The sequence below is a fragment of the Leuciscus leuciscus genome, assembly GCF_965113295.1.
Source record: "Leuciscus leuciscus genome assembly, chromosome: 5".
In the NCBI taxonomy this organism is placed as follows: domain Eukaryota; kingdom Metazoa; phylum Chordata; class Actinopteri; order Cypriniformes; family Leuciscidae; genus Leuciscus; species Leuciscus leuciscus.
In genome coordinates this window covers 11,649,544-11,677,537 of record NC_138729.1, presented here as the reverse complement: position 1 = coordinate 11,677,537, position 27,994 = coordinate 11,649,544, and the positions used below count along the sequence as shown (strand labels likewise).

At 37.5% G+C, this 27,994-nt stretch overlaps 2 protein-coding genes across 9 annotated transcripts; both read right to left on the bottom strand.

Annotated features, from left to right (window-relative positions):
- Window positions 1–2,902: 2,902 nt before the first annotated feature.
- On the bottom strand, window positions 2,903–17,486 carry cUnh2orf42 (chromosome Un C2orf42 homolog). 3 transcript variants are annotated; one of them, XM_082171443.1, is made up of 9 exons: window positions 17,400–17,486; window positions 15,185–16,204; window positions 9,687–9,794; window positions 7,452–7,568; window positions 7,137–7,241; window positions 5,599–5,706; window positions 5,404–5,504; window positions 5,145–5,313; window positions 2,903–3,565 (listed from the first exon to the last, which is right to left on the bottom strand). In XM_082171443.1, the coding sequence occupies exons 2-9, from the start codon at window positions 16,188–16,190 to the stop codon at window positions 3,363–3,365; spliced, it is 1,917 nt and encodes a 638-aa protein (XP_082027569.1). In that variant the 5' UTR covers window positions 16,191–16,204; window positions 17,400–17,486; the 3' UTR covers window positions 2,903–3,362. The 3 variants fall into 3 exon arrangements, with proteins under 3 accessions (XP_082027569.1, XP_082027570.1, XP_082027571.1); XM_082171444.1 differs by lacking the exon at window positions 7,452–7,568; XM_082171445.1 differs by lacking the exons at window positions 7,452–7,568; window positions 9,687–9,794.
- Window positions 17,487–18,323: 837 nt separating this feature from the next.
- Window positions 18,324–27,326, bottom strand: tia1 (TIA1 cytotoxic granule-associated RNA binding protein; the record flags this gene model as incomplete). 6 transcript variants are annotated; one of them, XM_082169539.1, is made up of 13 exons in its annotated part: window positions 27,090–27,326; window positions 26,046–26,142; window positions 25,835–25,897; window positions 24,911–25,009; window positions 23,440–23,494; window positions 23,216–23,303; window positions 22,558–22,633; window positions 22,339–22,447; window positions 21,721–21,816; window positions 21,535–21,619; window positions 21,316–21,454; window positions 20,996–21,144; window positions 18,324–19,854 (listed from the first exon to the last, which is right to left on the bottom strand). In XM_082169539.1, exons 1-13 carry the CDS (start codon window positions 27,116–27,118, stop codon window positions 19,716–19,718), a joined length of 1,224 nt encoding a protein of 407 aa, XP_082025665.1. In that variant the 5' UTR covers window positions 27,119–27,326. The 6 variants fall into 6 exon arrangements, with proteins under 6 accessions (XP_082025665.1, XP_082025666.1, XP_082025667.1 ...); XM_082169540.1 differs by having other exon boundaries at window positions 20,996–21,141; XM_082169543.1 differs by having other exon boundaries at window positions 19,730–19,870.
- Window positions 27,327–27,994: the final 668 nt, after the last annotated feature.

Genomic DNA, 27,994 nt, shown 5'->3' with positions numbered 1-27,994 from the left:
GCCATAACCCGACCTACCCTGTCAATTTAGGACCGACCCAATTTAATTTTTTTCTCCCCTTTTAGTCCGACCAAGTTGCGACATTAAATTTCTCTGTACTGTAGGCTAATAGGCCTATGTGTTGTAGCCCAGTCATTAAAAAACGATTTAGTTTCATATTCATGTTTAAATAAAATAATATACTTTTTTTTTTATTTCATGTTGAATATATGAAAAGTGAAAAGCATGAATAAGATAAGATGATCCCGAATATCGTGAGACAAATGGAGTGGGCAGACATGATTTTGACCACTTCATTAAGTTTGTTAAGCCTTTCTTTAAAGTGAATTTCGTTTTGTATTAATTGTATCTAAATTTTAATCAATGTTTCATCTACCAAATTCATGGATTTAATAAATAAGAAGTAAATATAGCAGGTAGGCAACATAATCAGGACACGGCCGGAGGCGCCCGCGCGTGAACTGATCGTCTCTTAAATGAACCGAAACTCAACGTATAAGCTACTTGCCTCACAGACCTGAGAAATAGAAAGCATGAAATGTGTACTTTTAAACAAAACAATTCAAAACGAAAGAAAACTGACTGTTCTCTGCTTATAATCTGTATGAAATGTGCATTTCTCTCTGGCGCGTTCACTACTGTGAAGATCGCGAGTCAGCATCGTCATCTTTGACACAGAAAACACTTGCTTATTAATAAACAATTGAAATGTCTCATTGATATATTTGACAGGCCTATTAATAATCATCTACTTTTCCCAGTTCTTTGTGACAGCTTTTAGGTGCGTTATTGGCAGCGCACCCTTATGTTGCATGAACGCGTCACCTGTGTGGTTTATCGCGGGCACGGGTCGGGTAACGGGCCAAATATTAACGGGTCTGGGCGGGTGCGGATTTAATTTTGATATTATCACGGGTGACGGGTCGGATCTGGTGCCGAACTTTGCGGGGGCGGGTCTCCAAAAATGGACCTGTGCAGGACTCTGTTCTGCGGTATCTGAGGCCGCAAAGTAAAACTGCATGCTAACCAAGTCCGTCAAATGCTTGTTTGATACTGTTTAGTTGTGTATGTTCTGCAGTATAATTTAGAAATGTAAGCTGAATTTGCACACCTATTTATCAAAGTAATGTGAAGCTATGGTTTTTTATTGTAAATTTTATATTGCATTTTGTTTTCTCTGTTCATTGTAGAACACAACCATAAGGGCAAATGCGTTTAATACCAAAATAATCAAATAAACCCTTCAGCTGGGACACTCTCTCTCGCTCCAGTTTCTCTAACCTGAAACTCTGACCACCATTTCTACTAGTGCTTAACCAAACCCTCTGAGCGTCCCTTATGCTTGTATTAAGTACCTAATGAAATAACTAATAATATATAATAAATACACAGTCACAAATAGAATACATACTAGTCAGAACTGAATGGTTGATACCTGAATGACAGATCCCCATAGAAGTCAATGGGAAAAAATGTATGTGTGTTACTAGTAACAATACAATAATTGTTAGTCATGGTTAAAATAAGTACTAATATCTAATGAATACGTGCTAGTTTCTAATGAACAACTACTAGTATCTAATGAACATGTACTAGTATCCATTTAATAGGCAACTAGTATCTAATGAATAAATACTTATTCTTTAGGTACTAGGACCTTTTTAAAGATATAAGTACTAGTAACTAATGCAATAGATAGTTGCTAAAAACAAGCAATAGAAACATGAAAATAGATACCAGTATGTTTTAAGGACTAAATGTCAAACGGCTTGCCATAGGAGGAATTGTCTGTTCTCAAAATGGAATACTAGCTTTACTGCATACTGTTTAGAAGACGTTGTATAGCTGAATTTAGCCAAAGTTAAATTAACTTTGCGCTATTATTGACCTTAAATGAATTAACATTGAACTGATTTGAGATGAATAATTAGACTTTACATCTTATTATGATGGTAACAATATTCAGAAAAGTATGCTACTTATATTACTAGGAAGAAGAATGAAGCTTACGCTGAAAAGAACACTGGCAATGGAAATCTGCAGCGTGTGAAAGGCAAGATGGATTCATTGAAGTATCAGGAAATCTTAGGAGAAAACGTCATGCCGTCAGTGAGGAAGCTGAAGCTGAAGCATTGGACCTTCCAACAGGACAATGATCCCAAGCATACCTCAAAATTCCACCAAGGCTTGGTTGCAGAAGTCATCCTGGAAGATTCTACAGTGGCCATCACAGTCACCTGACTTGAACCCCATAGAAAATCTCTGGTGGGATTTAAAGGTGGCGGTTGCAGCCCACAAACAAGAATATTACTGAACTGGAGGCCATTGCTCATGAGGAATAGGCTAAAGATTCCTCAGAAACACTGCCAGAAGCTGGTGTCTGGTTATAGAACTTGTTTGCAGCAGGTCATAACAGCAAAAGGATGTTCTACTAAGTACTAAAGATGCTTACCATGAAGGGGTTGAATAATTTTGCGACGGCATAAGTCATTAAAAGTTGATTTTTTGTTGAATTTGGGGAAACCACTTGAAACATGCGTTTTGTTGAGCTATTTTAATTTTGGTTGATTTGCAATGGGGGTTGAATAATTTTTATTACAACTGTAAATAAATCAAACTAATTAATTTAGGGAGTAAACAGATTCCCAGGCATTAATATTTAGATAGGTAAGGTGTTGGAATTCACTGTGACTGTACCAGTACTGTAATAGTCTTTAAATAGGCTATTTTTCCATCTTTGGCAAATGGGTATAATAGTCATTCTGTGCTATCTGATATAAGTCTTTTGTGAATTGTATCTACCGGTATATTAAGTATCTGGACAATTAAGACCAAACTTAATGCATGAACATTGTGTCTAAAAAAATGTGTTAGTATATTATAATCTATTACCAGAAAAACCTTTAACAGTATAAGGCTTTTAATATATTTACATTGATTTAGTTCATCAGTCTGAATACAGCATTGTGTCAATAATTCTGTTTCTCTATTATTTTCATATAAATACTAAAAGGTATCAAAATCTACATGATTTCTGAAAACAGGAACTTTTCACTTGTCATTAGTACAGGACATCTAAACCACACGATTTCTACAGTATGAAGAGTGTGATTGTAAAAAGGTTGTGCTAAAATTCCATTATTAAGGAATGTGGAAATCTTGAACGAGTTAATATTGTATGGCACAAAACATATGTTGACAAGATTATTTTAGTTGTACACTTATATAAATAATTTACATTTGTATGCCCGGTGCTGTAATGCAACCTTTAAGCAGTTTCTAACAATGAACATTTTTCTGAGAAGCACCTTATAAATTGGGAATTTCGTGACCGAGTGTCTTGAGTCTTCTACAGTGGTTCTTCACTGTTGTGGGATGGCATCTGCTACTGTTTGTTCAGTCCTCTCTGTCCCAGCAGAGCTCTTGCAGTTCTCCGGTTTACTTCCCAGCTGATGGCCATACTCAAACTTGATCCTCAGTTCTCCCACCTGTGAGTGCGGAAGGATGTCTGGAATCCATTCGATCACAAAGGGCACTGGCTCCGTCTGCTCAGCAGCACAGGTCCCTGAGGGACGATACCACAGCGTTTTAGTTACACAGTAAAGCAGAATACTTGGAGTGATAACTATCCCCAGGCCTGGCTCCTGTCAGGAGCTTGGCCCATCCTGGCCCCACGCCAAATAACAACCAATTTCAAAACTGGTGTGATGTTCAGAGTCGGCACTTTCAAAACACCCTACTTTCGGATACCACACAGTTGAGTGATGGTATCCGAATTCCACCAGGAATTTCACTTGGGCCACCTTATATCTCAAAGCTGGAGCCAGGCCGAATTATCCCCTGGTAGAAACACCTCCAAGTGCCTTCCTCAGATACTAAATGGCGATAGTTCATGTCTTATTTCATGCCAGTGTTATGCTAACCCATCACAAAAAATCAATAAAAATAAAAATAAATTATAATTATATATATATATAAAGTCGTCATTACATAAAAAGTCAAAATCATAAGTCTTAAAAAAAAATCTAAATTCTTAGAAATTAAGAAATAATTATGAGATAGTCAAAATTATGAAATACTAAGTCATAGTCGAAATAGATTAAATTATGAGACAAAATAATTATGAATCTGACATCATAGTAATTATTAATTATAAATATTATCTTATAATAATTTTGGCTTGTCAGTTTCCACCAAAGCATGATTTTTTTTTTCTTATGTGGCTGAAATGGGCTTCCACAGAATCAAGTATTCCAGAAAGTGGTGTAATAATATATCTGGATACTGTATTGAATATAATGTAGAATCTTTCTGTTGTGGCACCTAAAACATTTCCGCTTTGAAAACTGAAAATCAATCTCATATTTTAAGAGAAAATTGGGTATTATGATATCTAACACGCAGAGCAAAAATCTTGCTAACCTATGAATTATGAAGAAATGTTTGAAAATGTAAAATTACCATGGTTTGACCATTTGTTGCTTTGGTCATATCATGTGATATATAATTAATAAGGCATATGATACATTTTCATGCCAACAACAAGCAATATTGTAGCATGTTTGATCAGGAATCAAATAGAAAGTTATTTTAGCCAATGGAATCACTTTGGGGTCCATTGATGATGTGAATTGAAAGGGGAATGTGATTTGGCACAATCCAAGAACCCATAAATCCGATTCTATTCAAAGGGTATGTTTACATGACAACATTGTACCAAAACGGAAAAGTTTTTCCTTTGCGTTTTTTCACTTACAGACGACAACATTGTCAAAACGTTCCCCGTTCACATGAATCTATGAAAACGACAAAAAAAAGCTGTATTATGCTGCCAGGCCAGTAGTTGGCGATGTCACTTTGTAAAGAAACAATACATGCCTATAGACTGAACACGTAATACGCAGGCGCATGACGTCAGTGTTCACACAAATTTGCATTTTTATAGTTTACATGGAGACGATAATGGTACAGTTTTCAAAAACATGCACTTTGAAACCCATTTTTTTTTATTTGTGTTTTCAGGGCCCCAAAACAGCACTGTTGTGTAAATGAACAGCCAAACTGCATAAAAAGTTTTTAGTTTTACATTTTTTAGTTGAAAACTGTGTCATGTAAACAGCCCCTAACTGAACACATCCACTTACCCACTCTGAGGAAGGTGCGTAGCTCCAGTGGTCTGATGGCCAGAGGCTTATTGGTGCGTGAATGGTGGCTGGTGTCTGATCCAGGATCAGGAGGGGTCTCCCGGCAGCGGTACAGTGAATAGGAGCCGTCACTGTTCTTCACAAAACTCTGAGTGAGTTCCAGAGGTAACTGTTCAAACAGAGTGCCCTCATTTAGAGACTGCCCACAGATGCTATGGCCATTAGTGAGGATCTGAAAATGCAGAAACCGGGTACACACCTCTGGTGTGTCAAAGATTCGTTTCACGTGCATCAGGTTGGTAATGTGCCAGGTGTATTTAGAGAAAGGGCCCAGAGGCAAAGCGTCATCACGCACAAATGCTAAAAACACAGAAATGACAGAACAAGATGTAACAAGATTTCTAATAAGAATTAGATTGTTAGCACGATCAATGGCTACACATATTACACTTACTGGTGGTGTAGTTGGGGAGTCTTCTTTTTTTTGAGCCCAATGATAAACGCTGCTGTAGGGCATTGAAGAAAGACTGAGGGATGTGGAACACCAACGGCTCTGGCTTGCCTGTTCACATCAAACTTCAACTTCAGTGTTAACTCAACATTCTAATCTGAAAATCTGATACAAAAAGGTTGTTGTATGTGAAAATCCCAGTACATCAGCAGTTTCTGAAATACTCAGACCAGCCTGTCTCTTAAGTCACTTAAACCACCTTTCTTCCCCATTCTGATGCTCAGTTTGAACTTCAGCAGATCGTCTTGACCATGTCTACATGCCTAAATACATAGATTTTCTGCCATGTGATTGGATGATTAGATATTTGTGAAAAAGAGATTATATTGATATATTTTGAATATTTTATGACCATTTAGACTTATTGTACTTTTTATTTTATTTTAATTATTCTATTTTTACACTAATTTCAGTTTTAAAAAAGTATATTCTTGTATGACTTATTTTAAATATATATATAAATCATAGTAGTATTTGTTGTTCTGCCCTTTTCATAAAAATAAAATAAAAAAATCACTGTAGGATGATTCTCATTATTGTGCTTAATTGTCATAAAAATGTTGTCAAATATTGAAAAACTGTGAATATAGGAGAAATCTTAAAGGGATAGTTCACTTTGAAATAAATTTTTGGTATGTTTTAGCTTACCTCAAGGGCATCCAAGATGTAGGCGTCTTTTTTTCCGCAGTAGTTTCAATTTTGATATTTTTAGGTCAAACCGTTCTTGTCTGTCAGTCATAGATATCTACACTAGATGTCGCCTTAAAGACATTCGTTCCAATGAACTGCCGTAGACAAGGCGACATCTAGTGTGTATATATCTATGCACCAGTCTGCGTACACGTCAGATCAGATCACTTCGACATGGCTGTGTATAAGAGGTAAAAACTATATAAATACTGTTCGTTTTCTCACACAAACCGCTCGTTTCGTGTCTTAGGCCATCAATGTGTACTTACGATGGGGAATTGTTTAATTTGGACGACGGGGAATTGTTTTAATTTGGACTCTGTGCATGCTCTTTGAGACAGTGACCATAGACCTGCATTATATGACTGACAGACAAGAACGGTTTGACCTAAAAATATACAAATTTGAAACTACTGTGGAAAAAAAGACACCTACATCTTGGATGCCCTTGAGGTAAGCTAAAACATACCAAAAATTAATTTCAAAGTGAACTATCCCTTTAATTGTCCTAATATATGCTTGTCCTAATATATGCTGCACTCAAGTTCTCCTGGAATGTCTGTAATTACGACGTCACAGGTGTTCAATTCACTTTGGTTGGAGCAAGATGGAAATGCACCTTTTCGACAAAAAAACTCTACTCTAGTTTTTTACTCTACTCTACAAAATGATTAATAAAAATGTGAGGAAAAGCAAATTATCTTCTTTTCTTTTTTTATCTTGAAGTGAAATATGACCCAGACAACAGTTTTTTTACAGGCTTTGTGAGAGTCACCCTAATGTTTTCTTACCATCAAACTGGAAGTGCATCGTCTGATGTATCCGCTCTGTAACACTGGCTAACCACTGCTGGAAACCCAATGACACATGTGTCTCATCCACCGGCTGGCTGCTTCCTGTTTAATTCACCCGACGACACACATCAAAAACTACAGATTATGATAATGAAAGCCATGTGTATGTCATTTATATTTTCAAACTTAAAGGGGTAATGTGATTATAAATCTCTCAACATCTGTAACAGTGCTAAAGAACAATGACAGCCAGAGTGCTAGAAAAGAAAATAAAGAAAAGCAAAATCGTGTAAGAGGAAATATTTGGAGCACCTGGGTTCTTAATTCCAGTAGAACTGGAGTTTTTTCTGTGAGTGGGCTTGCGCTGGTTTAGGGTGGGAGCAGAAGTGTCTTTGACAGCCAGAGGAGAAGCAGAGGACACAGAGGAAGCTGTGTGAAACAGTGACAGTTCCAGAAAGCCAAAGAATAAAAGGAATACAGATTACAGAGGAGGTGGTCAGCAACCACAGAACATAACAGCAGCATTTAGACATCAACAACAGATCTCAGTGGGTGGAAAAGAAGAGGCTCTAGGAAGGATTCATTATGAGCCCCACACAGAATTTGCATAAACAGAAAGCTCAAAATTCAAATATCCATCATTCACAAAATCCCCTGCTTCCTTATGTGTCTGTTTATCAAACATTCTGGTGAATTTTATGTAAATGTATGTAGTTGCTGCAAGTATGTCACACATTTTTCCATTCCAGCTGAACACCCCTTTTTTTAAAAGCACCTAGCAACATAACTAGCGACTTTTTGGACAAACCATAGCTATTTTCCATAGAAAATATTTGGCTTAATCATCACTGACTGAAAACAGAATATCCTTCTTGTGGTTTGTTACTCAGATGGTGTTTATGCACGGTGAAAAAAATTAAGAAAGACATTTTATAATTTCTAACCTTCTCTATGAGTGATCATTTTATATACGTACATATAACCAGAATCACAGCACAGCCATTGTCTTTAACTTATGTCTGTGGTGATTCTATCAGATCAAAATAAATAAGGATTTTAGAATTTCATACTCAATTCGTTGTCAGAAAAATGTGTAAATGAGAACAGCTTTATTCGTAATTCATCTGTATTAAAATACAGTATGTGAGAACAGAGAAGTAAATAGATGTAAAGGGTTAAAGCAACACTAAGGAACTTTTCCTCTTCGGTCGCCCTACAGGTTGGAAGCGGAATTGTCCATTACCGCTGTCGTAAATAATTTAGCCGCCCGCAGCCTACTGTCGCACGCTGTTTATCTAGCACCGGGTTTGGAATGAACGATGTCCACAGACAAGGTAGAGTATGTTGCATGATTTCAGTATGATGTACTGTGACATCAGAAACGAAGAAAAACTAAATAATGACTATTGTAACGCTTGACGTAAAGCAAGTCAAATTTGTAGTTTTCTTATGTCTCATTCGAACTACAGAAACGGGACCCGGTTTGGCAAACTTGCAAAGTATGGTTATAGCAGATATAGGGCAGCAAAGCGAATCCAGAAGTGCCTTTCACCCTGTTACGACTTGATGAACCACTGATACGATTTTGGAAACATTATTTTAAGGTAAAAAAATGTTCCTTAGTGTGGCTTTAACACTAGGCAGAATAAAAATACAATGCAATCACGTCATTAAAGGAGTAGTTCACTTATGAATTAAAATTTCCTGATAATTTACTCACCCCCATGTCATCCAAGATGTTCATATCTTTCTTTCTTCAGTCGAAAAGAAATTAAGGTTTTTGAGGAAAACATTTCAGGATTTTTTTCCATATATTGGACTTCAACGGGAACCAACAGGTTGAAGGTCCAAATTGCAGTTTCAATGCATCTTCAAAGGGCTCTACACGATCCCAGCCGAGGAATAAGGGTCTTATCTAGTGAAACGATCATACCATATCTGATAGATTATTATATATATATATATATTTATTTATTTATTTATTTACTTTTTAACCACAAATGCTCATCTTGCACGTCCACGACTTCATGCATTACGTAATCACGTTGGAAAGGTAAGGCGGAAAATGTAGGGCGAAAAAGTCCATCTCATTTTCTCCTCAAACTTCAAAATTGTCCAACATCGTTGTTTTACCTTTTATTTATTTATTTTGTAAAGGCGTTTGATTTAGTCTTTGCACGACTAAATCTCTGGGATCGTATAGAGCCCTTTGAAGCTGCATTGAAACTTCAATTTGGACCTTCAACCCATTGATATCCGTTGATGTCCCACTATATGGAGAAAATCCAAAAAATTTCCACAAAAACCTTAATTTCTTTTCGACTAAAGAAAGAAAGACATGAATATCTTGGATGACATAGGGGTGAGTAAATTATCAAGAAATTTAATTCTGAAGTGAACTAATCCTTTAACATGCTAATTAGCATCATCGTCTAATCATCCAATGACATTTAGCCATTTCAAGCAGACTTTAGCTACTTTCCACTGAAATTAGTTGGCAACAGTGGGCGCGAGACAATCTGTGGATGGCTCGTCAGAGAAACTTACCCATAGACGACTCCATAAATTTGAGTCTCTTGGAACGATGAGAGATGGAGGGCTCAATGTGCTGCTGAGATATACTGAATGCTGTGGCATCTGCCCTGTCCTGCAGTCCTGGACACATAACATATGGACAATAACAGATGACAGTCATCTCTGATGCATAGAAAAACACTCCAGGCACCATATATATAGACCTGTACCAAACCTAACTACACACAAATGCTTGCAGGAATAGGAATAGAAACTCTCTTCTAAGATTGCTAATTCTTGCCAACACGTAAAGAAGCATCGCATGTATCCTTAATGGAGAAGGCAATTCCAGAACTGACTGTGATAAACTCTGTGCAAAAAAATTTGTCAAGAGGAAATTTTTTATATATTAATATGCTTCATTCAGTACCAAGAAGTATCAATAAAAAGTATTTTAAAATGTAAAGTCTGACCAATTATTCATCTACTATATATTTGTGTATACCTAATTAGATAGCAGAGCATTCAAGCCCTGATGAAAGCCTTGTTGGCTGAAACGCGTAGGCATGTTTTTATGAGACTAGCCATGGATTAATAAAGGCTTTTTAATCTTCATCCTCCTGAGTGCCTCAGACCTTGGTCTTAAGATATATGTGGATCCCTTGACTGAAGAGCACCGGAGGTATCTATATATCTTTATACCCAAGAAGCACTCTCAGCATTCTCCTGCCTTTTGTATCATGGTAACATCAAAAATGATCAGAAACAATTCAGTCAAGTCTCCTGTGTGCACTTCACATAAGGAGCACTATTTTTGAACAGTACAAGTTGCTTCCATCACTGAACTTACTTAAAGCTACACTGTGTAGGATTTTCTCCCATCTAGCAGAGAAATTGTATATGACTACCAACTGAATATTACCTTCTAGCCCCTCCCATTCCGAGGGCGTTTTAACTCCTACGGTGGCAGTATTATTTCAAATCTGCCGGCAGTCGTGAGTAATCTCCCCCTCTCATTCGTCACGGTGCCACTGAGTGTAAAAACGCGAAAGGTGAAGCTTGAATTTCCAGGTATGTCCCTCTTTGGCTAATGTATTTTCAAGATGGAGGCGCAACATGGCTGCCGCCATTCGAGCGACTCGCTCGTATGTATTCTAAATGGCAGATTCTACGCTTACAAGAATACTTGATTAGTTGGTAGAAGTAATTACACATTAATGAGCACATATCATTTTGAAAGAACAAAGTGTTTTTTGCAAAGAATCAACTTAAAAAAAATTACACAGTGTAGCTTTAAGAGGAACTATGACTTTTTTCTTCTAGATATGCAGTACAGCCGAAACAAACTATTGAAATAAAGGTGACTTGACTTCCTATATGGAGCTTTTCCAAATCTGTCACTTTTGGATTAGGATGCAACCTTAGAGCAGGGATAGCCAACCCTGGAAGACTACTTTCCTGCAGACTTCAGTTTCAAGCCTGCTACAACACACTTGAATGTTTTTCAAGTAATCCTGGTTTAGGTGTGCTGGACCAGGAGAAGTGTTGTCTAACTCTGCCACAGAGCAGCGCTGGGCAACTCTGGCCCTCAATACCCACTTTCCTGGACAGTTTAGCTCCAACCCTAATCAAACACACCTGAACAAGCTAATCAAGGTCTTCAGAATTACTAGAAAGCTACAGGCAGGTGAGTTTTATCAGGGTTAGAGCTGAACTCTGCAGGAAAGTCAATCACAAGGGACAGAGGCCCTAGACAGAAAGGAGGTTCACTAGGTCAGTGGTTCTCAATTCTAGTCCTGGCGACCCACCGCTCTGCACAGTTTGTATTTCTGTCTTATTTGTCACACTCAGTTCAGATCATGGAGATCTCTCCTAATGAGCTGATGATAAGTGATGGTAAAATTAAGCTTTGTGAAGCACCAAGGCTCTCAAATGGTGCATTACTCAAAGCGTTGGAACACGGTGCATATTAACGACATCTTGTGGTCAGAAAAGGTAGAAAAGCTGCCTTTACATCCCAGAAGACCCAGCCATTTTTTTATCGTTTCATATAAAAAATCAGTTTGTGCTACAAAAACCACATGTATATGGTAATAAGTCGATAAAAGTATGTAGTCATGTCATGAAACTGTATGAATAAATGACTCTGGGGGGAAAAAAAGTGCTTGTGAACTGGGGATTCATATAAATTGACGTGCACAAAACTACACTTGTAAATATTCGTATTATGATTTATTCTTATCATAAGTGAATGACTCTCGAAACCTGCACAAGGGGTTCCCAGTACACTACAGTGCTTCACTGTGAGATGTTTCGGGGTTTTTTTTAAATATATTTTATCACATCACTATTGAAGATCTAATGATTAGGTGTGTTAGAGATAAGAGACATGTGCAGAGTGGTGGGTCACCAGGACCAGAATTAACAACCACTGCACTATGTTTTTCAGAATAGAGCTTATGTGGATGGAGATGCAGGCAACCTAAATCAGAGGTATTCAATCCTGCTCCTGGGGGGCCACCATCCATCCAGCAGAGTTGAGCTCAAATCCTACTCAAACACACCTGAATCAAGGGGTGCGTGTCAATCAGCTTCCTAGTTCGTGAATCAGTATATTGTGTACTCAAATTAGGTTATTGCCATCAGGGAATTTCAGGGGGTCAGAGGTGTTGTATAACCATATACATGCTTTGCATTCTAATTCAGGTATCATGAAGTAATGAATAACTTCTCACATATTTTTCCACTATGGTTAGTGTTTTATGAATATGTTCTTGTCAATAGTTAGATCATGTTAGTTCTTAATGATACACATAACTTTATTTGATCTAATAAAAATGTATTGGACCAATGAGGATTCTGAAGTAAAAAGTGCTTATAGAAACTAATGCAATTTTCATGTACATCTAATTGACGCATAAACCGAGCGTTCTTATTTTGTTGTTGTTGTTAATGTTATTATTTCAGCAAACAGTTTGTTTCGTATATTCAGTTAAAAAGCATTAAGTAATAGCGGGGTATTCTAGCATATTTAAAGTCCCCCTGTGGTGAAAATCAAGGTTTTAATGTTGTTAATATGTCTATGTGGTGTTTTTAATATGCTTTAAGACAAACCATAAGGCAAATTCATAAGTCAACACTATTGCTGAGTATTTTGCATATTCATAGAACCATGTATACTAAATGAAGCAAAGGTGTAGTTACATTAAAGCAATTTTAAGACATGAAGAATTTTTTTTCGAGGAAAAAACTTTTAAATATGTAATTTTGGTGATCAAAGATGAGTTTTAAGGGATAAAATGATTGACTACAGGGGGACTTTAACTCAACTGCTCAGGTAATGTCAATGTTATGCCTCATTTCAGGGGAGGCAGAAATTACTATTTAAAACCAGTCAGAGCTATAGAAATCTATCTTTATATTTACATGTAAAGCTTATTATAAGCATGTATTACAATACAATGCTAATTTCTAGACCCCAAACTGAGGTGGCTTGTGCAATTAGTTGCAAGCTTGTGCTTCAGAAAATGTGATGTATTTTCCAGTAAGTGCATTGTGGGATTTTCTGGGGAGTGAAAGTTCCAGAGCATTATAAGGATATTGCGATTGAAACAGCTCTTCAAATGGCCGACTCCCTGATCAGTGGCCGGAGTACTAGGAAACTGAGATGCACCCAAGGTCTTAGGGGCTGTTTACACGATCCTGCTTTCAACTAAAAACAGAAAACATTTTATGTGTTTTGGCCATTCATTTACAAGACTACTGCATTTTGTGGGCCAGAAAATTTAAACTTTTGAAAACCGTTTTCAAAATGCAAGTTTTTGAAATTGATACCATTATTAACTCTGTGTTAAAGGGCCCCTATTATGGATTTTTGAAAATGACCTTTCATTTAGTGTGTAACATAGCTCTAAGTGAATGAAAACATCCTGCAAAGTTTTAAATCTGAAAGTGCACCGTATATAAAGTTATTGTCTTTCAAAAGTAAGTGTCAATTAAGTGAATTGTTTTCCAAACGAGTCATAAGCCGTTTCGTTGTGACGTCAAGACAAAACATTAGCATATTGCCCGCCCAATTATTGCACGCTCAGACACCAGGGGAAACTTGAACCTCAAACTGGCAGCTGATTCCTGTGGATACTGGATGGCATCATGTCAAGAAGACGCTGTGCTCTACAATGTGAAGGTAAAGCTGGGTTTTTTTTTTTTTCACTGCCCAAGGACAAGCATGTGAAGAATCAGTGGTTAAAATTCATCTTTACCATGATATCACAGCAGTATAATCCTAAACCTTTGCTGTGTTCCCTTTATTTCACTGACAACTGCTTCTCAAATCTCGGAGTTCAATGCAGGATTCGCAAACCGCTTGCTCTCGAAAGATGGTGTTCAAAACACTTTTATATTGTGTAGGTCTCCTGCTAACTGGCTTCTAATACTTCTGCTAATCTGCTAAGTTTGTGGGCCACTATTACCTATAACTGTGTATATTAATGCAGATTGTCTGTCACTCTCACTACTTTGAGGAAAGATTAAGCATGGAGCAAGATTTGGTTTTACAAAAGTTTTTATGTTACATCAGTCATTCACGCTAGAGCTCGGCTAATGTATACATTGCATACATGCACTGTTATTGATACAGTTTCCACGTGTTCACCGCAATATATTACAAAAATACTCAGTAAATAAATTAAAATAATCAGTTTGTTGATGGACATGCACTTGTTAATGCTGATGGTGAGGAATTACAGTTGCAACATCTCATAATGTACCTCAAACTGAGTAGTGTATCACTGAGAAACACTGAGTCCTGCTCGAGTCGTCCTTGCGATGGAGGTTCTGGTTGAATAACTAGTTCCTCCAGTGTTTCATCATCGGACTCGCGCTCGCACAACGTCATTGTTCGTTACTGTGTTTATTTTAAGGTGTAGGAAGCCTCAGGACACGCAATCACAACAGACTGAGCTGTCTGGCCAATCAGAGCAGAGTAGCTAGCGGAAAGGAGGGATTTAGAGAGATTGATTCATTTGACGAGTCGTTTGAGAATCACTGAAAAATGTGGTGATGTGCAAATGTATATTATGAGGAAATTAAACACTTTTTTGACCTTTGATGAATGTAAACCTGTTGTAGGAGACTCCAAAACAACATTAAGAAACTTTAAAATAGCATAATAGGGGCACTTTAACTACAAAAATGCAAATTTGTGAAAACAGTGACGTCACGCGCATGCATGCGCATTATGTGTTCAGTCTATAGGCATATAGTTTTTTTTTACAAAGTCACCTCGCCAACTACTGGCCTGGCATGCATATACGTGTGAACAGGGATCGTTTTCACAACGTTGTCATCTGTACACAAAAAAACGCAAAAGAAAAACTTCAGTTTTTAGTACATTTTTGTTGTGTAAACATACCCTTAGAATTACTAGAAATCTAGTAATACTAGATCTACTAAATCCTAAATCTACTAAATCCTAAATCTAGTAATACTCTTGCAGGATTGGAAACCCCTGAGCTAAATGGTTGACTTACCATTCATGTTGTAGTTGAGGAAAGCTGAAAACTCAGTGGCAAGCTTCTCATCACTCGTGAAGGCACAAACGCAGGCATAGAAGTGCAGGCAATGTTCAGGTAAGCTGTGCTCATGGGAATTTTCTTGTTCTTTGACATTAGGATGACCCCCACTTCTTGCCCCCAAATCCCCCTTGGCATTGGGTGCGTAGCATGCACAGCGAAAGGGAGCAGTACCCTCAGTCTTCTCTTTAACACTAGATAAGCCTACCGTCAAATGCAGCAGTCCCAGAGGGTGGGCTTCACCTGGCTGGCACTTCACTATTAGGGTACCTTTGGAGACCCTCTGCACTAAGGGTCCCGGTGTCTCTGTAGCCAGCCTCCACAACTCTTCCTTGGCCTGGGAAGTGGCCACCAGGGCCTCCAGCACAGAGCTCTTGAGTGGCAGAGGAGTTGCTTGGGTCTGACACTCCATTGCTTGCTTCACATGGGTACAGGGACTTTTGGATGTTTGCTGATTGGTTCCTTCAACTGTCGACTCGTTTTCGTTCTGCTGGCAAGAGGGCATGTAACAGCGACCGAGGTTGACACGGGTCAGCAAGGTTCCATCTGCGGTAGTAATAGCTGTATCCGTGAGGACTAACTCAACAAAGCCTCGCTGTTCTGAGCCACGTCCCCGCTGACGCACAGAGAATACCTGAGGCCCTCCAGCACCTTCGCTGTCCGTCACAACTCGAACCACTTCAGACACCCCTTTCTTCAAACGTCCCGTCTCATGTTCTCCATCCCTGAAGATTGTTCCACAGGCCTTGTTCTTGCAGCTGAGACCGCGAGTGCCGTTGTAAATACCACACTGAGGGCACTTGCGGATGCCTCTTAAGGTAGCCTTGCCCAAGTTGGACAAGAACGCAGGAGTCTTCCGCTTGTCCCGAACTTTCCCGCTTAAGTTACTGGAGGTTTGAGTGACAGGAGAAACCACCGTTTGTGTCGCCAGCGGCATTCCAGAATTTACCAGAGGACCATCCATTGTTATCACACACACTGAAACCGAGAGTGATACAGAGAACAATTTTATTTTTCATGAACTAGGGGGGAGCCCTACGCAAAATACTGTTTAAGAACTGTAGCGCTACCACGATACAGTGCAGTGGAATCATTAGACCCTTTTTACAGGAGCACAAACCCCAGTGAAATAAACGCTGTCCCAGTAAAAAATTACTGGAAAATCCTTGTCTGATGGTGGAGATTACCATATTCAATGTAAATGTATGCAAAAAGCTCTGACTTTGTTCGTGATTCAGTTTGAATCATTCAAACAATTCCCACACACAACGCTAAATCGTTTGAAGTGGTTTCTCACCTCTAAAAAGTAACAGGATACTTTAAAAGACCGTAAACAAAAAGAGCGCTGAATAAGGTGAATGTTTACCACCAATCTATTGTTGGAAACAAAATTTGAAAAATGTTGCCTTCTATAATTTGTCAGCAATGAAGCAGCACTTCATTTGCATGCAACTTGTAAATGAATGACTCTATACTGTAAGTAAAGACAATTCACATAATTTACATAACAGTATTTTTTATATATATGGGGGCGGGGCGGGGGTTGGGTGTGCAATAGTACTGATGAAAGGCTAAAAATGCTCCTGCTCAGAGACAATTTATCCTGGTATGATAGTATCAAGTTGCCTTGACACTGAATGCCATGATATGTGCATGCTACTTCAAAGAATACCATTGTAGGCTACATGTTCAAAAAACCCTGTTGGCAATCTTGGCATAGCACATATAAAAAAAATATAAAAAAATTAATAAAATAAAAACATACTGTATTGCCACGGTGGTACTGTGGTACCATGGTACTGTATTTGGCTAATCTAAGACTTTAACTCTTTAAGTATGATGAATGAGGATCAATTAAAATGATTAAAACTGATTAAATGATCGACCATAACCCTCATCATAGGTCTTAGTAAAACAATGATTTACACACTTCATAAAGTAAATTTTAATAATAAATAGCAAAAAAAAAAACATAAAACATTTATTAAAATGTTTCTTCAAATTCTTCCACAAATTCTTCGCACAAATCGCATGAAAATGTCAGACATGTTCCTGCAATTCCACAGTAGTACAGTATAGATTGACATAGCATTGAAATGACATCGAGTTTAACCTTAGCTGTGTGACAGTGAATGAATGCAATGAAGTAAATGATGATGGGAGACGGGCCAACCTCTACAAGGGCGCTTTCCAGACGCTCAGTGGTCAGATCCTACGGAGGATTTCACTTCAGAGACTCAGCAACCGTCGCCATTCCTCCTTACATACAGACGCTCTGCTGCGGCTGTAACGAGCTTTCCGATTGGCTATATGGTGACCAATCAAATGCATACTGGGAACTAAAGCCAGTAGCAACTCTAAACTCATTAACATTTTGGAAATATAATTATTTCTTAGTTTCGCGGACTCGTTTATTTTCTTTCTGCATTTTAAGATAAAAAGTAGTTATGTAAAATAATAATGTTTTTTTTTTACTTTTTTAATAAAATGAAACCTTTTACAATTTCTTTATTTTTGCTACTTCAGATACAATTATAAACAGATTTTCTTTTACCTTCATCCTAGATATTCCATATTAAACACATCGGTAACACTTCACAATAAGGTTTATTAGTTAACATTAGTTCATGTATTAACTAACATTTAAACTAACAATGAGCAATACATTTGTTAATATTTGTTAACGTTACTTAATAAAAAATACAGCTGTTCATTGCTTGTTCATGTTAGTTCACACAGAGCATTAACTAATGTTAAAAAGATTTTAATTAAGTATTAGTAAATGTTGAAATTAACATTAACAAAGATGAATAAATGCTGTGCACGTGCAGTTCTTTATTAGTTCATGCTCACTGTTAACTAATTAAGCTTACTGTAAAGTGTTACCAACATATCTCTTACATTACTAAAAAATATTTTTTTTAAAAAGGAAAAAAATTGTGACAAACTGTATTTCTTGTGTGGTAATGATTTATCATTTAAGCAAATTAAAACTCATTTCCACCACAACCAATCATTTTGCCTAAACTAGTAACCCTAGTGTCTGAACAAGGTAGTGAAAGACAATCCAGCTCAAAGACAACAGGGCAGGCAGAAATGTTTGTTTGCATCTGCATTTTAATGGGACAAAGCAAGAATACATAATTGTAAGATGAACATTATTTTTAAAAAAAATCCTCAAAACACAAGGTCTCGATTTATTCGTAGGCACTGCCTATGTTTAATGATCATCAGTTTCTTCAAATGAAATCAACTCAAATAAGGCAACACAATTGGTCTCGTGTATTAAAACTCCAATGGGCAACAGTGCAAAATTCTGATCCATTCAGGTTTCTCGTCTTGATACTAAATACTTCATTTAAAAAAAAAAAAAAAAATTCAACGTTTCGATTTTATATACAGAATTCATCGCAATTCTAACAAAATGTCTGTTGCAGCACGAGTCAGCAACTTCTTCTCCAAGAGTTCTCTGGAAGAATCCTTAAACCGTATGGACCAGCATTTAACAGCGCCGCTAATGCCAAATAGTTGCAATGAAGCCCAAGCCCATTCCCCACCCACCTATCCTCCCTCCCTCCATCCCACCTACAAAAAAAAAGCAAGCAAGCAAGCATCCATAATCAACATCTGAATTATCTTTATATAGCGTCCCAACAGTTAAACACAGTTTGGTTATTTACATACAGAATGGTATACTGTACTTGTAAGCCCTCAAAAAAAGTGGAATGCAAAACAATTTAAAATACCTAAAATTTGCGTAACATCAAATTTTTGTGAAAACGTATTAATATTGTGCAATATTCATCTGCCTTCAAGGAAAAAAATGTGGCAGTCATCCCTGCAATTGGTTTAGTTTGAGTAATTGAATGTCTAATTAAAAAAATACAACAGTTGACATCCATTTTATTCATTTTATAAACAAACAAAAAAAAGTTGACATTTCACACTGGTGAAACATTGGTGTCGTCGCTCCTCTCAACAAAACTATTTTGCTTTTAAAATGGCAAGTCCAAAAAAAAAAGAAAAGGCAAAGCTTCATATATTACAAAATCAGCAGCTGAAATCGCTCTAAACAACCCCCAAAAAAAAGCAAAATGGAAAAGTTGCAGTTATTGTTGATTTTATTCATTTATAGTACTTTGAGTTAAAAATGGCATAGTCCTCTCCGAATAAGTCAGTCGGACACCAGGCCGAAGACTTGTGGATTTATGTGGGTGTGTTAATGTGTCTGAATATGCTTGTGTATCAGGGTGTGTGGTTTAATCCCAGTGTAGGGCAACTCGAGACCCCACCATGATGAGCAAGATCTGCCTCAAAGTCTCAAAATCAAGGAAAATTACAAGTGGAGGGTGGGGAGGATCAGGGGGAAAAAAATGGCACACCCCCTCCCCATGCCAGGCATCTTGAAAGGTGTTTGAGAATGGGATGGGGGTGGTGTGTAGATCCCTGCTGCGGCCGCAGTAGAGTGCTAGAGATGTTCAACGCCCCATCAGTGTGTGTGGTATCCTGCAGTGCCCATGCTGGACTGGTTGGCTAGCACGGTTCCATTGACTCCCTGTGCAGGCTCCACCACGCCTCCGTTACTCACAGCACTCACACCAGTCCACCCAGCGCCAGCCTGTAAGTGACTACAAGACAAAGTAGCTGATAGTTGGTGGAAGAGAAGAGAGCAATTATATATATTGTATATATTTGGGTTTTTATACCAGAAACATTTTCATTTTAGGTTGGTGGCCCCTCATATTGATCATATTTGGGAGTTAAAAAGTTTTCCAACACGACATTCAAAGATCATTTGTGGTATTTCTGCTGTAATTGACAATGCTGCATGTCTTCAGACTTTATTAAACTGGGAGTATTGATATCAAAATTAACCACAATTTATTTTTATTCCAAAAGTTTAAGAACTGCATGGGGGGGAGGGGGTTCCAAATTAATTAAATTGAAATGCTAAAAAACATTTTAGTTGTAATAACCAAACAGAAACGGCTCTTTTTGCACACTGATTATTGTGTGGTAACACTGATTTCAGATTCACATGCCCCTAAACACCATGTAGAAAACAGCAATTGTAGATACAGCACACAGAGCAATTTCTAGCAATTAAAACGTGATATTTGAGCTGAACAACTATGGAAAAATATACATGCATGTAGTCGACTAATACATGCCATTTTTTAATCCGCATTGGCCACCAAGTGTCAGAAGCAGGAGTTCTATATTGACAGCGCCATGACTGACTTTGACAGCGCCAGCATTTAAGCAAAAGCTCCTGTTCCTCGATTTCATTCTTTTTTTACCTTGTACAGTTGTTTAAAATCATTTGACAAATGTTTGAAGCAAGTAAACAAAAGGTATATGAAATGGTATTATTAGTAATAGAAAGGCTACAACAATAATACTTTCTAATTCTATTTGTCCAGTCATCACTGGACACGCACCACCGACAAAATTAAAATCCTTGATTTCAAACTATGCTGCGCTATTTCCAGTTGGTCACGGTCATATTCACTGTGTACTGCAAGTAAAATTAGCATTACCTGGTCTACATTTAATAAAATATGATGTCCAGAGCATAGACACTTACCAGGTAACCAAGCACACTGCTTATAATGGACTTAGTTTGTATCTTATACTTAAAAAGCAAGTAAAACTTAATCTTTTTTATTCACACTTTTTACAATTGATTTTTGAAGTGACAGAATCAACAAATTGCTCAAATGCAATCTTCTTCATTGCAAATGGAGGTATGAAGATCTGTAGACTTACTTGAAGCCCTGTTGGTTCCAAGCCTGTCCGTACACGCCGTAAGTAGGTACCTGCCAGCCGTTAGGGACATACTGACTAATTTGTTGTGCGTTGCCGTACCACTGTCCCCACTGGCCGTATGGCTGTGCGGCGAAACCAACTTTGTTCTGCTTTAAGATCAGAAAAATACAGAACATAAATCACATGCCTAACATTTACATATGCTTATTCTCATTATGTTGGCAACAATACTTCACAAGCATGAATTCCACTACAACTTTTAATATTTTGCTGTAACATTTCTTGAATAAATCAGGGGATGAGAACATACTACTGCTCACCTGGGGTACCTGCACCTGCTGCATGGGGGTCACCATGTCCGTAGTCTCTTTACCCCAGTAACATTTCACTAGATGACCTTCTAGGGATGTGCCATTAACAGACACTATCGCATGAGCTGCACTTTCATGAGAGTTGAACCTACAGAGATGAAGATTGTTACATCATCCTCTGCCGTTAGGACGTGTTACCACCACGTTTCACTTGAATAACAAACATACCTCACAAACGAGTATCCTTTGTCTGGGAACACTCTAATTTCCATTATTTGGCCAAAGGGGGAAAAGGTCTGTCTCATGAGTTGTTCTACAGCAAAAAGAGAAGAGGAGCACATTACAAAAATGACTTTCCATTAGAATTAGCTTGCATTCAAAAGGGTTACACAGAGAAGTCCAACAAACCCTCACCTGTAAGGCCTGTAGTGACTCCACCACAATAAACTGTGCAGTTGCTGGGGCTGGACTGGTTCACTACCTCATCGAACGACAAGTGCTTTGTGTTTGCTGTGAATTTGATTAAAGAAATACTGATTAACCTTTACAGGTCTCTGTACTTTTCAAGTTCATACACCCTTAAAAACAAAGATACAGTTCCTCTATAATACCCTTGTATCAAACCACTGCAACAGGATCGACGTAATGGCAAACATGTTCTTGCAAGTCCAATCATTAACGTCAAACATGGAGTGACATGTTTTGACATGCCATAATACAACAGAATGAGCTTTGAATTTGTGAATGAGTTGGATTAAACAAAAGCTTTGTGTGAAAACATCTAATATAACACCAAGTCCTGCGGACCACTTTAATGCTGCTCGTCTCATTCTTGGAGCTCAACGGCCTTGGAGCACTCTAGATGTTCATACAGGTTTGGAACAACAAAGGTTAAAGTAAATGACAGAATTTTCCTGTTTGGCAGAACTAACATCTTAGCATGAGTTAGGTAGGGGTTTCATGATGACAGCTAGTTTTCTCCTGATGATGAATAATAGTGGAGATGTCTGGCAAATGCATATGAATACTCACTTTCATAGGTGGCTTTAGGCGCTGGGGGTTTTCTTGTAGCCCAGTTAGTCCTGATCTGCCTGCCGCCCAACCACTGACCTCCCATCTGCTGAATGGCATTCTCTGCATCCTGTAAACCAGTGCAAAAACATCAGCATTGCAAAAGCTTCTGGGATTTCACACACCCTGGTTCTGCTAAGTTAAAAACCTGCATTTCCTGATGTTGGAATTGTGACTCACCCATTTGTTGAAGAATGAAACAAAACCATAGCCTTTTGACTTCCCCGTCGCCATATCTTTCACTACACGTGCATCTCTGTGAAAAAAAAAAGAGCAAAAGTTGAAAGTGTTGAGAAGAGAGACCATTTAAATTCCAAAAAATTCCAATGAAATACTTGAGATAGAATGATTTTTAAACATCACTGAGGGTAAAGTCATTAAATGTTATGATGTGCAAAACAAAACACTGCTGGCCATCGAAAAAACGCTTGTTACTAAATAAAACAATTTTAAGTGTAAATAAGACCAAAAGAGAAAACTGACAGTGCCAGAAAACCATTTCTATGAGTTTAAATCCTACACTATTTAACAAAGCAAATAATCAGATATCTGCATATTTAATAATAAAAAAAAGAGTATATATATATATATATATATATATATATATAGATATATATATAGATAGAGAGAGAGAGAGAGAGAGAGAGAGAGAGAGAGAGAGAGAGAGAGAGATGGAGAGATAAAAAGGCAAAACAGTCAAATGCATTTACATAATTGTACACTAAAGCCAGTTTTGTGTAAGGTCGTTTAAACAGACTCAATGACTCAAAGTAGTTGAATTCACCACTGAGTGTGCAAAAAGGGATTTTCTTTATTTAAAATGCATCGTGTCACTTACGATATCCTCCCAAAGGGTGCAAAGGCAGCTCTGATATCATCAGTGGTGATTTCTGGACTGAGGTCTCCAACAAAGACGTGGAAGTGATCTAAAAAGCACCAGACAAGAGTTACTTGGATTGAAGAATTACTTTCTAATAATTCAGAGGGTATAAATTAGTGAGTCTATTAATCAGATGATATCTGGCCTTCATTAGGTATTGAGGAACATGAAAAGCAACTCACTGCTTGTGTCTTTTTTCTGGCTGCTTGGTGATGTAGCCCAGTTCACCTTTACCTCCTAGGAGAAGGGTATAGGGAGGAAAAGATTGAAAGAAATGTTAGATATGATAAAGACATGTTCAAGTCGCTGCTCTCTACTTATCTGACAATAAATCACTCTCCTTAACAAAATGGATGTTTGAATGTACAGCAGAGAGGAGGGAGACCTGACGATACTCAATTCACACTTAGCTGTCCTAGTGAGAACTTATTTGAACAAGCAAAACAATCTTGGTAGTAAAAAGGTCCAAATAACAAGGGACTTACAAAACAAGTGAAATTACCAACTTGTATTACTCCTCAAATGGTCCTTCATTACCTGTTGAGGATAAAATATTTTGTACTGAATAGGCATAAGATGCTTAATCTGCCTCTAATGTATAATCTATTGGAAATAGACTTGTGGATTCAAATTCTAGATATTTGAAAGAATAATATCGAATACACACTACTGGTCGAAAGTTTGGAGTCAATAACTTTTTTGGAAGAAATTAATACTTTATTCAGCAAGGATGCATTAAATTGATCAAAAGTGACACCAAATTTTTTTTTACTTTTATAAAAGATTAAAATATTTTTCTTTGGAACTTTCTATTCAAAGAATACTGAAAAAAATTGATGGATACCACAAAAAATATCGAATCGGCATTTAGGAATGATTTCTGAAGGATCATGTGACACTGAAAACTGGAGTAACAATGCTGAAAATTCAGCTTTGCCATAACAGAAATAAATTGAATAGTATAGTTTTATTTAATGCCATGTCAACTTCAGTGGCTATCTTCGTAGCAAAAACTGAATTACAAAAAAAAAAATTACATATATAAAAAAAAATTTACTGTTTAAAATTTTTTTTTTTTTTTTACAAAAGCAGAATTGGTAAGCATAAGATGTTTTCTGTCAAAAACATCAAAGTCTTACCAACCCCAAACTTTTGAATGGTAGTGTATATGAAAACATCTTGAAGCATAAAATTAAAAAGCTATACAGGTGATATGACTATAAGAATGTGTCTTGCGTACAACAACAAAAATAAGTGGTAATGGTTGGTGCGTTAAGTCAATTTCACTGGATTTCTTGCCTGTGCTTAAGCATAAAATTCACATTTCAAGGAAGCGATTCATCGAACAATGAACATACAAAAGCATGGGTCAACAAGGTCAGGCCACAGAGCTGAATCTTTTCATGAATGATGTAGCATTGTCTCTAATCATTATTTTGGCAAATCTGAGTAAACTATAATGAGATTTACACGGCCTGAAACATGAAAAAAAGTGAAAAACCTCTGGTCAACATGAAAAATGTCAAAATCTCTCTCTCAGTGCACATTGCACATCCAGCATACAGGCATTCTACTTCACAAAGTTTGCAGAAGATCTGAACTGTTCCACCCTCCCGTCCCAGCCCAACTCACCCTGTAGATACGATAGCTTACCTTACCCATTATTTTACGCCCATTCATGGCTGCAAGTGAGGCCGCTGCGTGCCTATGCTCGAAGAACTCCACAAAGCAGTATGGATCGTTACCTGCCGTCTGAAGGGAAATTAGTGCGATTAGACTACATTAACTTATTTAATGAAAGCCTTGACAATTTTTATGGCACATTTCGTCTTAAAAAAACAAGTATCAGATAAAAGCCCCTTGTCTTTTCTACTGGTTAAGTAACTGCTGCAAGAAACCTTGTAATGTGAGTGTATATATACATTTTTTTATTGACTGACAGCACATATACATATATATATATATAGGGCATCTTTAGCTGACAGCACTAATATATATATATGAGTTGTGTAATATAATATTTTTTATAGAGCATTGAGATGCTTGTGCTTGAATGGTGAGCTACACAGAATTATTTCAAAATATCTGTCTTGGCGAGTATTCACTTAACAGTCGGTTATGTCTTAAGTGAATGCAAGCAGTCCTAGATCCATGCATTAGGTCTTAATTTAATAAACCTGCTGCTGTCTGTCATTAATGTTAATCAAACAACAAAATAAAAGATGGAATCACTCTCTGATCTTGACTGAATAACTTTTGTAGCTTTAGTAATAATCCATTTATTTGTAATTAACACTAAAAACTACAGTGATTTATAAATCAGAAAATTCAATTTCTATATTTCTTACTATTTAACTTTAAATAGATATAAAATGAAAAATTGAAAGTGCTGTTCAATCAATTTTTTTCTTATATTGTATCTACTTTGTTATTTGCATCTTTGTTCTAATTTTTAACAACAAAGATAAAATAACAAAAGAGACTATTGTAATTATTACTATAGTGATTATTATTAATAAATTGAAGGAAAAGATGCATAGCGATGCATAGAGAATAGTTTTAGAATTAAATCATTACCCTTGGAATCATAACCGAATCATGAGGCAAGTGAGGATTCACACCTCTACTAGTATCGAGATGCTTATGAAAAACAAGAAAAACAAGTTACTGGTGCAAGAAATAAAAAATATCAATGCTAAATATATATATTAAAAAAAGATGCATTTATCTAAATGCTGAAAGACGGCATTAGCACACAACTTGCTGTATAAGCAAATTATATACTCACATCCACAATCATTTTACAGCTCTTACAGGGGCCAATTTGACCAAAGAGCTGCATAATAAGGGCCTCGGTCACATCCCGTGACAGGTTTCCAACATACCTGCAAAAAAGAGGGATATGGACATGACAATGAGTGACGGGTTGAATAGAAGATGCATTTAAATTTATAATTTTATACAGTTATTACAGGGGGGTCCATGAGTGCAATCTTTGCCATCTTCAAGCACCTGAGTTACAATGATCCAACTAATCTACATTACAAAGGAATTAGGTAGGCATGAGGACCCACGGGACGTTACTTAACCTTAAAAAACCTCATCCAGCAATGAGCTGCTTATCATGTATACAGGTTTGAAACAAAGAGATGACAAAACAGAAGCACGCACGAGCGCACAGGCAGCGCGCGACCAGCAACAAAAGCTCTTGCGCTGTCGGATACGAGGGACGAAAAGCCAGATATGACCAAAATATGGACAAATTGTATATTTTTATCCTGCATGTACTCACTGGCGACGTGTCAATTGAATAAGCATGCTGCATTTATAGAAGTAAAGCTTTACAAATACGTCAGTGAATACACTAGACGGGTTCTTTGTCTAGCATTTCCCTAACGACAATGAGCTTTCAGTAAGTACAAGGCAACTTCACACACTCAAACACAGACAGCAGTGTGTGAGAGCGGCCCTGCTGTGGCCTCAACAGGCCTGCTGCAATTATCTAAATTAACTCAATAACTAGCACATGATGTACGAAATTCTTTGAAATCACACGACTGCCCTGTGCTTAACGGTCTTGAGCGCTAAATATACGTTAAAGTGAATCTCTTCTTCCAGCAATCAGAGCTTTTGTTTGGGACACAGAAAATGTACACGTCTGCTTTGTGGTTGCATTTCCCTTAGCATCACACTCGAGACTGTTAAGGGCTAGAAATGACTTAAGCAAAATGACTAAACGGAAAGTGCTTTTTAAAAAGCTATGGTATGAATGACTTGATCTGATATGAAGTTTTCTGTCTAACGTGTTGGCGTACAATGCCGATATACGTACAGGGTCTTGGGCTGCTCGTCGTCCATCATATTTTCCCGATCGAATTAAGACAACGAACCCTGAGAGAAAATCCTCTTGTGTATATTTGAGATGATCTCGAGTTCCAGTCTCGCTCTTTCCAGTGTTGTTACCCTCTCTGTTCTCCGCCAAACCTGTTATAATGAGAGTAAATGTGAAATGCCGCCTCGGCTGACTCCAGTTATGAACAATGGAAAGGCGACATAAGATGGCGGAGGAACCGGACCGGAAATGCAAGAGCGCATGCGCGTACGAACTACAAAGCGCACAAAAAAAGCAAGCTTTGAAAATGCGTCTGACCACCGCACTGTACATTAAATAGAAATGTATTTACAGTATGCGCAGTGTTTAGAATGGTATAACAGTAATAGACTAGGAAAAGTCAGTGAAATATTTAGATTTACAGAGAAAAAAATTAATGCGCCGCCCGGGAATCGAACCCGGGTCGCAAGAATGGGAATCTTGCATGATACCACTACACCAGCGGCGCTCTGTGTTCAAATGTATTGTTGTATATATCTTGTCTATAGGCCATTTCCGTCACAATAAAAAATAGCATGCTTTCATCAATCATAATTATGACATACATACAGGGGCGTAGCACCAAATTTTGGGCCCTGGGTACAAACCATCTTGCTGGGCCCCCGTACCAAATACCATAGTGATACCAATGGGTGGGGTATTGCATTTTTATCATAAAAACACTTAAAATGTAAACAAAATAAGCCACACTCTGATTAATATATTTTTGTTTTATTGTCAAAAGTACAAGATAATTGATGATTATTTGTCTGTTTAAAATAAATGCAGACTATAGAATCACAGGGTACACTAACTGCCAAACTAGACATTCAGTCTTTGAATTACGTTTTTAAAATAAGTCATTT